The 12,657-nt window shown below is 45.3% G+C and overlaps 1 protein-coding gene across 1 annotated transcript in view; it reads left to right on the top strand.

Moving 5' to 3' along the window:
• Nucleotides 1–12,657, top strand: part of DRP2 (dystrophin related protein 2) — a 29,451-nt gene that overhangs the window by 13,826 nt on the left and 2,968 nt on the right. Inside the window, exons 8-19 of the mRNA XM_068962111.1 lie at nucleotides 127–187; nucleotides 501–562; nucleotides 1,929–2,003; nucleotides 2,927–3,128; nucleotides 3,352–3,437; nucleotides 5,083–5,240; nucleotides 5,758–5,924; nucleotides 8,096–8,207; nucleotides 9,697–9,833; nucleotides 10,322–10,387; nucleotides 10,650–10,715; nucleotides 11,560–11,703. Coding sequence (XP_068818212.1) covers nucleotides 127–187; nucleotides 501–562; nucleotides 1,929–2,003; nucleotides 2,927–3,128; nucleotides 3,352–3,437; nucleotides 5,083–5,240; nucleotides 5,758–5,924; nucleotides 8,096–8,207; nucleotides 9,697–9,833; nucleotides 10,322–10,387; nucleotides 10,650–10,715; nucleotides 11,560–11,703 — 1,336 coding nt within the window. The remainder of the gene's footprint in view (nucleotides 1–126; nucleotides 188–500; nucleotides 563–1,928; nucleotides 2,004–2,926; nucleotides 3,129–3,351; nucleotides 3,438–5,082; nucleotides 5,241–5,757; nucleotides 5,925–8,095; nucleotides 8,208–9,696; nucleotides 9,834–10,321; nucleotides 10,388–10,649; nucleotides 10,716–11,559; nucleotides 11,704–12,657) is intronic.

The following is a 12,657-nucleotide window of genomic DNA, read 5'->3' as shown; positions in this document are numbered from 1 at the left end:
GCAATGAGACTCAGGCATCCCCTTTTGGGCTTAGCTATTTCTTTGGGAGGATAGAACAGGGGAGTAATCAGGGGCCTGAAGAACATTAGTGGCCAGCTTCTTTCTCTTTCTCTTCTCCCTCACCAGCCTCTGTTCAGGTTCCCTGGGAAAGAGCAATTTCACCCAATAAAGTTCCCTACTACATCAAGTGAGTGACCATCTGAATCGGAAACAGGTCAATCATCTGCCCACCCTCTCTCTCTCCTGTCTTTTTTTCTACCTATCCCTTTCACCCCTATCTGTTGGGATTCCTCCATCCAATCCAGTTTTTCTTCTTACTCATCTCAAGAGCTCAATATTCTACCGGGTAAAGGTGAACCCTTGTGCTTTGGGATCTTCAGGGTTCACCCTCAGATCCCGCTGCTCCTTGTATCCAACCTATCACTGACGGATGTGTGCATGTTTGTCTGTGGGGTGGGGGGTGATATGGACCCTGGTGCTATTGATGCTTTTATTTATAGCCACCAGGCTCAAACCACATGCTGGGACCATCCCAAGATGACCGAGTTATACCAAACTCTAGGTAAGAATTCAAGGTTCCTGTACAGGGTGGAGATCTATACAGTTGCCTTTGTCCTATAAGAATACAGGGGAATAATATTCCATTGTATGTACGTATACCATATCCTTTTTATTCATTCATCTGCTGATAGACAGGTTGTTTTCATGTCTTGGCTATTGTAAATAGTGCTGTGATGAATATAGGAGTACATGTATCTTTTTGAATTAGTGTTTTTATATTCTTTGAGTAAATACTCAGGAGTGGGGATAGCTGGATCATACACACACCCACACATGCATGCGCACACACATACACATGGTAGAACACAACCATAAAAATGGATGAAATCTTGCCACTTGTAACAACATGGATAGACTTTCAGGATATTATGCTGAGTGATATAAATCAGATAGAGAAAGACGAATACCATATTATTCCATTCATATGTGAATATAAAAAGAAAATAAATGAACAAACCAAACAAATACATAGATACCAAAAAACAGAGTAGTGGTTACCCGAAAAGAAGGGGTAGGGGAAAGGTAAAATAGGTAAGGAGATTGACTGAATGGTGATAGGTGGAAATAAAATATTGTGTACATGAAACTTATATGATGTTATAAACCAGTGTTGTCTCAATAAAAATAAAAAGAAAGAACACAAAGGAATCCCATCCAACAAGCAGATGAGGGTGGAAGTGAGTCCTTGTCCTTTTTCCAGCGGCTTCCTTCCTTTCCTCTCTGCACCTCCCTCAACAGGAAGCTTTATTCTCCCCCTGAGCAACTTTATCATCACATCAGGGAATTATGCTTATAGATATATGCTATATCTGCTTTGAAAGACATTATCAAGGCTATAATATGAATGCGACTCTCTATAATATGAATATGATGAATGTGATTCTCATGTGCCTTATCTTTCACTGCTAAGAGACTCACTATTATGTTGTAGGTTTTACCCATGTTGATGCACGTGACTATAGTTCATTCATTTTTACTGCCATAGAGTGTTCCATTGTATATACCACAGTTTCCTCATCCATCCTACTGTTAATGGACATTTGGGTCATTTCTACTTTGGAGCTAACAAAAACAGTGCTGCTCGGTAAAAAAAAATGTAAAACTCACTGCTCTGGAATATATATACAGCTGGCTGGGTTGTAGGATATATGAATGTTCAGTTTTACTAGGAAGTACCAAGTTGTTTTCCAATATGATTGTGTCAGTTTACACTTCCACTAGCAACTCTCATTCATCCACATCTTTGCTGACACTTGCTACTGTCAGACTTTTATTTTTTGTCAATCTGACAGGTGTAATATGATATATTGTTGTGGTCTTAATTTGCATTTCCCTGATCTGAGTGGATCTCTTTCCATTCTTTGCAGCTGATTTGAACAACATTAAGTTCTCAGCTTACCGCACTGCCATGAAGCTACGCAGAGTCCAGAAGGCGCTGCGCTGTAAGTCTCCCATCACACTTCCCTTATGGCCTTCATCCTTCCTCATCCATTGGCTGTTTCCCACTCCCATCCCACCTTGGCCAAGGTTGTTGGTCAGCTTTGTGGGGACTCTCCAAAGGCAGGGATATGCTGGCTGTGGACACCTGATCTTTCCTGGGCCCTTCTATTTTCTCCAACCTCCAGACTCGTTTCCAAATTAACCCACAGCTCTCCTCTTCTTTGTCCCTTCTTCCCTGCCCAACACAGACAATCAATCTAGTGTTTTATGGCAAAAAGTATCCAGCAAATGGTTTGGAGCCATTGAAGGCTTGTGTTCTTTCACCATCTTGGGGTTATTGGATGTAGCAGCAGAACAGCTGAAGCAAATGCCAATGGGTAGGGGACAACATGGCTGCAGATATAATGCGCCTTCTGTCTCCTCTCTGAGACACTGTCCATCCAGTCTTCCTGGACCAAGTGTATCTGGCTAGGCTGATACCAACATTTGGGGCAATTAAAAAATCCTCCTAAGGTATGTCACATTCACACAGCCATACATGAGCCTTCATAACCAGTGTCTAGGTTTTTAGAACAAGGTCCATGGACCCACCTATTTGCAGTTGAAATGCATGTAAGGACAGAGAAACTGAAAAAATGGTATGGTATTTGATCCCTGGGAGTTTACCCAAATCCCACCATCTTCTTGAAACTGATGTCAAGGATCATTTGGGTATAGGAACATTTGGAGTTAATTTAGGGGGTCTTCTAATGCTTTCTCCCTACTTGGGTTGTGTGTCTTGGTAAAGAGCAAGCTTATTTCATACTACAAATGGCTAGTCTGGAGATAGAGTCAGATTTGGTGATGCTGGTGTCTGTATCTCCCCGTCTAGTCCCTGGGCTTCTACTTTGGGCTTTACTTTCTCTTTCTCTCCTTTCCTCCCCAGTGGACCTCGTAACTTTAACCACAGCCCTGGAGATCTTCAATGAGCATGATCTGCAGGCCAGTGAGCATGTGATGGATGTGGTGGAGGTCATTCACTGCCTGACTGCCTTATATGAACGGCTGGAGGAGGAAAGAGGCATCCTGGTCAATGTGCCGCTCTGTGTGGACATGAGTCTCAACTGGCTCCTCAATGTTTTTGATAGGTAAGGGCTTGCTGCCCTGGCAGCCTCCAGGATGAAGTTCCAGTGGGATATCTGGAGTGGACACAGTGGGATGGGTTTGCTCCCCTGGTGGATCTGGACTCGGCTCAGCTTGGGGTATGGGTGGCACCAAGCCCTGCTGGGATCCAGCCCGTGAGGGAAATGACCACCAAGATGTTAACCCTTTGCAGATATTCAAGTTCTCAATCTCTTCTTTTAAACCTAGCGGTCGCAGTGGAAAGATGCGGGCATTATCCTTTAAGACTGGCATTGCCTGCCTGTGTGGCACGGAAGTGAAGGAAAAACTGCAGTGTGAGTACAACTCCAAAGTCCGGAAGAGGCGTTGGGTAGAGGGAGGGCTGTGGTGGGAGAGAGAAAGGCGCAAGATAAGCAGAGGTCCAGGCTTATGACTCAGCACAGGGCTACTCAGACTACATTGTAATGCTTCCTGGTACAGGCTATTGGAAAGAATCTACAACAGCCAAAGGCCAAGGTGGGTCTAAGGCCCGTTGTCATTCCCACTGTCCCTCCAAGGACCTTGCTTCCTTCTGATCTAGTGTAATTACTTGATGGGGATCTGAGTTGGGATCCTGGGATACCCAGGTCCTGGACTTTCTAGTTCTACTTCCCGATGGACCATCAGGCTTAGCCCTCTCCCAATCTGATGCTCAAACTATGTCACATGTTCTGCTGGAGACTTTCCGTGGGATAACATGGGCAGTATGCAATAACCCCATTATCTGGGGGGTGGACAGCATGTAATTCTGTAAGTTTAAACCTCTCTGGTGTACAATATCTTTGTTTTCCCTTCCATCCTCCATTGTTTGTACAGCATTTTGCATTTTTCTGCAGCAGCATCATTAGTTGTCAGGTATTTACTGTTCACTGACTACTGTGCTAAATGTGGTGAGTACAAGACCCAGTTAGATGTGGTCCCTGTCTCAAGTGGTTTATAGTCCAGGTGAGGAGACAGAAGTACAGAGAAAGCATTTCTTAGAGTGCTGATTAGAATAACCCGAATGGGAAAGGATATGTGCTATATGAGATCACAGAAGAGTGAGGACAACAATCTAGGAAAGCTTTACAGGGAAGAAGACTTTCCAAAGTACATTCATAGCTATGATGTAATTTATTTCTCCCAACATTCCTTTCAGATGGGATGGACAGTGATGATGTAGTCTTCATCTATAAGTAAGGAAACTTCAGCATAGAGAGATTCATGACCTACCCAGCGTTTCCCAAGCTAGTTAGTAATGGGTCAAGAACTAAACTCCAGGCCCTCTCTGTCTTCTAGTTTTGTTTGTTTTCTAGGCCTTAGGTGAGGCATGAAGCAGAGAGACAAGAAACTCTGGAGGAGGTTTTTTAAAATTGGGTTGGAATAGGGGAGTTCCCACAAGGGCAATGTTCAAATATAAGTCCCATAGGCTGTTCCACAGTCATTTAGAGTGAATTCTTAGATGACCAAATGGGTTGACTTATGTCCTCTTTATAGAGTGTCCCTACAGTGTTTCTTTTCATTTGTGTGGATAATTGAGAGATTGCTGCAGTATGAGACTACATGGGCTACACAAACAGGAGGGGATAGGGCAGACCGACCTTGATTCATATTCGGGCACCTTTGAACCCTCAACCCCTTGATCTTGCTTCTTGAGACTCTGTTTTCCCAGCAGTGTATTTGTGTCTGGCACTGCTCTCACACACAGCTCACTCTCTCTTCACCCTTCCCTCCTCCTCTCTGTGTTCAAAGAGAAAAAAGTGAGACAGACACAAAGGAGAGCATTAGAATGTTCTTAGAGGGCTTCTAGAAAATCGGGGACCTTTAGGTATTCCAGTTTCAAAAGTCATTAGCTAAGTCAATGCACTCTTATCCTTTCTTCTTTTTCTCCTCTTTCTCTTCACACCATTCCCTGGCCATTTCTGTTGTGGGCTTGGCCATGACTTATGGTGGGGCCAGCAGACCTCTTCAGCCAAGTGGCCAACTCAGGCAGCCAGTGTGACCAACGCCATCTTGGTGTCCTGCTTCATGAGGCCATTCAGGTGCCCCGTCAGCTGGGGGAAGTGGCAGCCTTTGGTGGCAGCAACGTGGAGCCCAGTGTCCGTAGCTGCTTCCGTTTTGTGAGTATGGAGCTAGGGAGGGAGGAAAGGAGGGACGATGACACAGAGATTGGGAAGAAGGGAGGGAGGACTCAAAGCTGGGCTTCTGTTCTTGTTTTGCTTTGCTTCAGATATTTGTTTCAAGTTTTATTGGCATATAGTTGCTTTACAATGTTTTGTTAGTTTCAAGTGTACAATAAAATGATTCAGTTATACATATTCAAATACCCATTCTTTTTCAGATTCTTTACCCATACAGGTTATTACAGAGTACTGAGTAGAGTTGCCTGTGCTATAATACTCAGATGGAAGGGAGTTTGTTGGGCTGGAACAACAGGGCAGAGGGTCCTCTGGGCTTTTAGGATCAGAGTCCTGTGGGAAGGGCACCAGGTCCACTAGGACAGGGTAAAAGGTGGACACCTCTAAAGAACAGGCAAACCCAGGCCTTGCTGTTTCTCTTCTTCCCACGAGGGCTGCCATTCTAGGCTCAAGACGCTTTGGGCCTCAGACATCGCCGTCGGGCTTCTTGTTTCCCTAGAGCACTGGGAAGCCAGTCATTGAAGCTTCACAGTTCCTGGAATGGGTCAACTTGGAGCCCCAATCCATGGTGTGGCTGGCTGTTCTGCATCGGGTCACCATTGCTGAACAAGTAAAGCATCAGACCAAGTGCTCTATCTGTAGGCAGTGCCCCATCAAGGGCTTCAGGTAGGGAAAACAATACCTGCTGGAGTGATACTGAGAAAAATAGGCAATGTCACATATAAATCATATATTGCAAAATGACGCATTATGTAGTTATATAATTACAACTAATCCATTGTGTATATATATATGTTGTTGTATGTGGTTGTAATTCTTTCTATTGCATTCTGTTTAATTTTTGAAAAAGAAAAAAAGATGGAATATTTTTTCAGTTATATTATGAAGTATTCAGACCTAGAAAAATGTATAGATAAGCAAAGTGGGGGTGGAGTGGGACAACGGCCCAGAAAAGGAAGTAATTTGTTCTTTGTTTCCCAGGGAGCATTAAGTAGAACCCAAAAGCTCCAGCATCCTGACCTATGAGAACACCTATGTACCAAAAGGTGTGCTGGCAAATGGTTCACAGCCTACTCTCCAGAAAGCAGAAGAGAAACCTGATAGAGCATTGGCTAATTGCCATGATATAGATACTACCACGGTGGCCAAAGTCAGGCTACCCACAGGAGGTCAGGAAGAGATGCTCAGTTGTACACCATTTACAGTCTTTCCACCACAGGGTACAATAGATGTAGACAACCTCCGGAGCATAAATAATAGTGAAACAGGAAGTGATGAGCTTGAGTATTTATTACCTTAGTTTTTAACACTCTTTGCTTAATTGTGAGTTTATATGATTTAATTTTTAAATAATAGCTATAGTTAACAATCAACTTGGAAAATTCCTGAAATGTTAACAACTGGCTCCCATGAGCTGGTATGAGCTGGCTCCCGTACCCCATGGTGGGCACCCATCACCAAGCTGAAGAAATAAACAAGATTTTACAATATATTTGTATATATGTTATATATTTATATATTTTATGTCTACTAATTTATATATTATAAACATATTTTATATAATATGCAAAACAATATATTTGAAGTTTCCTTGATGAAATTTCCCTCCTACTCCCACAAAGATAACTACTGTCCTGAATTTGGCTTTCATCATAAAATGTTTGTTTTTATCCCTAGAGGCCCAGCAGTAAACATATGCCTACCAAGGCAGGAGATGTGGGTTCGATCCCTGGGTCAGGAAGATCCCCTGGAGAAGGAAATGGCAACCCACTCCAGTATTCTTGCCTGGAAAACCCCACGAACAGAGAAGCCTAGAGGGCTATAGTGCATGGGATCACAAAAGAGTTGGACACGACTTCTTGACTAAATAATAAAAACCTTTTTAAAGCTCTAGCACATACTCTTTTGACAAGCAGTCTGCTTTCTATAAGCAAATGAGGCACAGAGGTGGTTATGCCACTGGCTGGTGTAGCTCTAGGACAAGATGTCAGTCAGGCCTCTGACTGCTCTGTCTAGGTACTTCACCATGCCACGCTACTAGGTAGGTCTGGGCAGTCCAGGAAGGCTTTGGAATTGGATCTGAATGGCTAGTCTGTATTCAGTCATAATAGAGTTATTATAAATAACTTTGAGGAATAGCTTTTAGTCAACATGCCCACAGCTGATAGAATCAGTTGTCTTCATAATGAAAGTGTACCTTCTCCAAGGAAGCTGGTCATACCTGTGAAACTGTACCCTTTCAGGCCACCCTTGTTTAGAAGGCCATTTGATATAATGAGCTCTTTACCCCTGTCCCACCCTCCTTTTTATATATATTTTAATTAAAGTATAGTTGATTTACAACATTAAGTATAATTGATTTACAACATTGTATTAATTTTTGCTGTACAGCAAAGTGACTTGGATACATTATATATATATTCAGAATGTATATATGCACATACATGTATACATGTGTATATACACATTCTTTTTAAATATTCTTTTACATTATGGTTTAACACAGGATATTGAATTTAGTTCTCTGTATACGGTGGGACCTTGTTGTTTATACCACCCTCCCTTTGAAAAAGATGGTGAGGCAATGCTATTTCCCAAACTTCCTGTAACTCTGAGCATGTAATTTCATGGAGATTTATGGTCTCTGGAGTAAGACTAGTCATCTAGTGAGGACTCTGCCACTGCTCTGTGTAGGAGGTTAAATACCCCATGTACAGGAGGTTAGAGTTCCATGCTTCACCCTCTTCTAATTTAGGTGTGAATTTGGATGTTTGGGGGAGGGGAAGGTCACTAGAGTACACTGTATCCTCTTTCCCACCACCTCTCCTCTCCCCAAGGTACCGGAGTCTGAAACAGTTTAACGTGGACATCTGCCAGACCTGTTTCCTGACTGGCAGGGCCAGCAAGGGCAACAAACTTCACTACCCCATCATGGAGTATTACACCCCGGTATGGAGCCTCTGGGCTGGCGGGGAAGGGCCGGCAGCTCTCAGCTTCTGGGTGCTTGATCCATTTTTCCCAGCATTGGCTCACTGTATTGTACTCTCCATTGGGGAGCATCCTCCGTAGAGGCCTGGTAATTGACTGGTTTGAGGGATCCAGGCCTGTTCTTCTAGCAGAGCTTGTCCTTCATCCTCACCTGGGCTGCAACTGGTTGGATCAGCCCAGGACATTCTTGGTCATCTAAAAGGTACTCACTGTTCTCCTGCAGAGAAAAGTCTAGGAAAAAAATAGAGCAAGGCAAGGCAGTTCCTGGTGACTAGCCTTTGATCCCTCCAGTTTTTCCTGCTTAGCTTCCTGGATCGTTCTTGTTCCCTGGTCTTCACTTGCTACTTTGTCATTGCTTCTATCCCTCTGAATCAAAACCAAAGTTTGTGCTCAGATTCATTACTCAGTCTCTTGTGGGAAAGGGAGGGCATGCTCTTTACCTGGGTCTCCAAAACTGACTTGGCTTTCATTGAAAACTGGTCCCTTCATAGCCTCCTGAGACCAGGTTGGTCAGCATCCCTGAACTCAAGCCACAGAGTTTCTCCTCTGCTGTGTTCAGGACCCACAGCTCCAGGCTTAGCTTCCTGAGCTGACTCTGCTCCCTAAACTCTTTTATCCCTCTTCCCACAGATAAGACCAAAGTCCCAGGCATATCCCTAGCTCTCCCCACTGCTCTCTTCCATCTCCTCTCCTCATCTCCATAATCCATCTCCATGAGCTGTCATTTCTTCTCTATGTTTTGTTGGCACAGAAACATGTGTGACCCAATGGAAGCAGTGATGTTGCCCTTACATTTTTTCTTTTATTATCATCTAAAAATAAGCATTCGGCTTCCCGGGTGTCACTAGTGGTAATTAACCTGCCTGCCAGTACAAGAGATGTAATAGATGCGGGTTCAATCCTTGGGTCAGGAACATCCCCTGGGGGAGGTCATGGGAACCCAGTATTCTTGCCTGGAGAATTCCATGGACAGAGGAGCCTGGTGGGCTACAGTCCATGGGGTCACAAAGAGTCAGCTACAACTGAAGCGACTTACCATGCACTGCAGAAATAAATATTTATTAAAATCATACATGAAAACTGGCTTGAGATGGTAGACTGATAATCCTCTAGCTCCTGCTCATCTTCTGCATCTCTAGAATTTATGTAAAAGATATCTAAAAGTTAACAAATATATGATCATTATGAAAGATTCTAATTTTTAGAGGTGTTTAAAATATAAAACAAAGTCCCCTTTTCTCAGTATGTTCCTCACCCCTCCAGCCCAACTTCCCTGAGGCAACCAGTGTTCATAGTTTGGCACATATCCTTCTAGATCTTTTTCTAGGAGTGAGATGTGATAAAGATAAGTGAGAGTTGATTACCAGTCACATTCCCTGCTCCAGTGGAGCAGCCACACCTCCATAGAAAAGCCCATTAGTGTGAGTCCCCCTGTCTTGTCTCCCCCCAGACCACATCCAGTGAGAACATGAGGGACTTTGCCACTACCTTAAAGAACAAATTCCGCTCAAAGCATTATTTCAGCAAACACCCTCAGCGAGGTTATCTGCCTGTTCAATCAGTGCTGGAGGCTGACTACAGTGAGACGTGAGTACGGGAGGCTGAGCAGGGGCTGCAGGCATCCTCACTGAGCCTAGGGGTATGCTGTGAAGGGGCCGAGTCCTGCGTGGGCTAGGGCAGTGCTCCAGGACAAACCCAACTAGTGACAGCACAATTCAGCTGGGGCTTGACCAGGAGTCTGACCCAAGAAACAGATTTGAATCCAGTCTCTGGATCTTGCTCCCATCAGCTCTTGCCCAGCTCTCTAATTCCATGGTGGTGACGGGGTGTGTGTGGCTGGGTGGTGGTGATGGGGTGTGTGTGGATGGGTGGTGGTGACGGGGTGGTGTGGATGGGTGGTGGTGACGGGGTGGTGTGGATGGGTGGTGGTGACGGGGTGGTGTGGCTGGGTGGTGGTGACGGGGTGTGTGTGGATGGGTGGTGGTGACGGGGTGGTGTGGCTGGGTGGTGGTGAGGAGACAGGCTGCCCAGCTGCACACTCTTTGGTGTTCTGAGTCTTTGCTGCTTTCCTCCAGGCCAGCTTCTTCCCCGATGTTGCCACACGCTGACACACACTCCCGAATTGAGCATTTTGCCAGCAGGTACCACCACATTTGGGGGAGGAGAATTGTCAGGAGTCCAAGGGGGAAAGGGTTTTCAGTTGGGGCAAGAGAATGGCACCACAGCCAGGGGGATGGGCACAGTGTGGATAGGCAGCAGCCAGCAAGGCCCAATGTTTGGGGGGAGGGAGAGTTGGGACAGCCCCCCAAAGTCCCTGATTATCCTTTTGTGTGATGAGAGTCCTTGAGATGAAAGCAAGCTTCATATTCTGTGTTCCCTTATGTTCCTGCTCTTTCTTCCCAGGCTTGCTGAGATGGAAAGTCAAAATTGCTCCTTCTTTAATGACAGCCTGTCCCCAGATGACAGCATGTGAGTTTTCACAGCTGCTTATTTGCCAAGAATAGCTCTCCTTGGCCACTATTTGGGAAGGGTATATCCTCAAGGGAAGAGGGATGTGGTGGTTAGGGTCCTTGACACCCTAAGGAAAGAAGGCTGCTTTCTGGGCAGTGTGTAATGAGGGGAACAGTGTGCCCTCTATCAGATGAAATGGGCAGTGAAGGATGTACTACCTCCCTGCCATCCATCAAGGTCCCTTTCTGTTGTAAGATCCCATCCTATTCCCAACTCTAAGGGAAGAAGAATATGCCCTCATCTAAAGTTTCACAAATAAGCCGTATCTTATGCTCAAAATGCTAATGCCCCATCTTCGGTCACATCAACCCTGGGGAGATATCAGGGGCTTGACTGAAGTGTGGCCAGAGAGATTCCTGGATGCTCTAGCCCAGAGAAGGGACCTGTCATTTCTAGGGAGGTTCCCAGCTTTCTCAGAGGACCTAGGAACTGTCAGTTACGTGGATAAATCCAGTCCTGGGACTGGGACTCAGGCAGGCCACAGTTCCCTTGGGGATGGGAAAGCGAAGGGGGATGGGGTGGGGGAACATCACAGAAAGGGAAGTGACTTGCTCATTGTTTCCCAGATCACTACAAATAGAACCCAGACGCCCCAGCATCCTGGAAGCACTCTCTCCTGTCACCCCCAAGCACGACCCTTGCACCTTTGAACACTTTGATCCCTCTTCCTGCTGTGTGCAACTTAGAGAGGGACTTCCCCAACATGTGTCTTGGGGCTTGAGCTGGGAGCTGAGAACTCACACCCTGAGCTGTTTCCCTGTTCAATGCCCAGCCCCTCTTTCCTCTCTCCACACGCACACAGAGATGAGGACCAGTACCTGCTACGGCACTCCAGCCCCGTTACAGACCGGGAGCCGGCCTTCAGACAGCAGGCTCCGCACAGCATGGCCACGGGGAGCAAAGGGGAGCTTGAGAAGATCCTAGCCCACCTAGAGGATGAGAACCGGTGGGTGTGACAATGGCAGAGATCTGTGTGGGTTCTACAGTCAGACAGCTTAACTCAAGTCCTGGACTTCCACATCCTAACTCTGTGGACTCGAACAAGTGACTTATATTCTGTGATCTTCCATTTCCTCATCTGTAAAATGGGGATGGTGATAATAGTACCTATGTCTGAGAGTTATTTGTGAAGATAGAATGATCAGGCATATAATGTGTTAGCCAGTGTCTGTCTTATTGAAAGGGTTCTAAAATAGCCCTTTCAATAGCTAAAATAAAAGCTAGCTATACTAATAATTGGTCTTCCCTGTTGTAGCTCAGCTGATAAAGAATTCGCCTGCAATGCAGGAGACCCTGGTTCAATTCCTGGATCAGAAAGATCCTCTGGAGAAGGGTTAGAATACCCACTCCAGTATTCTTGGGCCTCTCTGGTGGCTCAGATGGTAAATAATCCACCTGCAACATGGGAGATATGCATTCAATCCCTGGGTCGGGAAGATCCCCTGGAGGAGGGCATGGCACCCCACTCCAGTATTCTTGCCTGGAGAATCCCATGGACAGAGAAGCCTGGTGGGCTACAGTCCATGGGTCACAAAGAGTCAGACATGACTGAACAAATAGACACACACACACACACACACACACACACACACAATACTAATAATTATTTGAATCATTTTAAGTCAAGCTGAGTATCTCCAAGTACCCAGGAGATGCCGGCAGACAGAATGCAAACTGAGAATACAGAAGAGATGCCGCTTGTCTCTGCCCTCAAGGAACTTTCAGCTGTTGGAAATGGAAAGAAATCCTTATCACTTAGTGAAAGTGGTGAGAGGAGGAGAATATTGCATAGAACATGTGAGGACTGGAAGAGCGAAGAGGAAGATGATTACGGGGATGACATTGATCTCCCTAAAGCACAGAGGGCAGCAGGAGTCTGAAGAGCATCTAAGCCTCTTTG

Source organism: Capricornis sumatraensis, chromosome X, assembly GCF_032405125.1.
Source record: "Capricornis sumatraensis isolate serow.1 chromosome X, serow.2, whole genome shotgun sequence".
Taxonomy (NCBI): Eukaryota; Metazoa; Chordata; class Mammalia; order Artiodactyla; family Bovidae; genus Capricornis; species Capricornis sumatraensis.
This window is presented reverse-complemented; position numbering and strand designations above follow the sequence as displayed.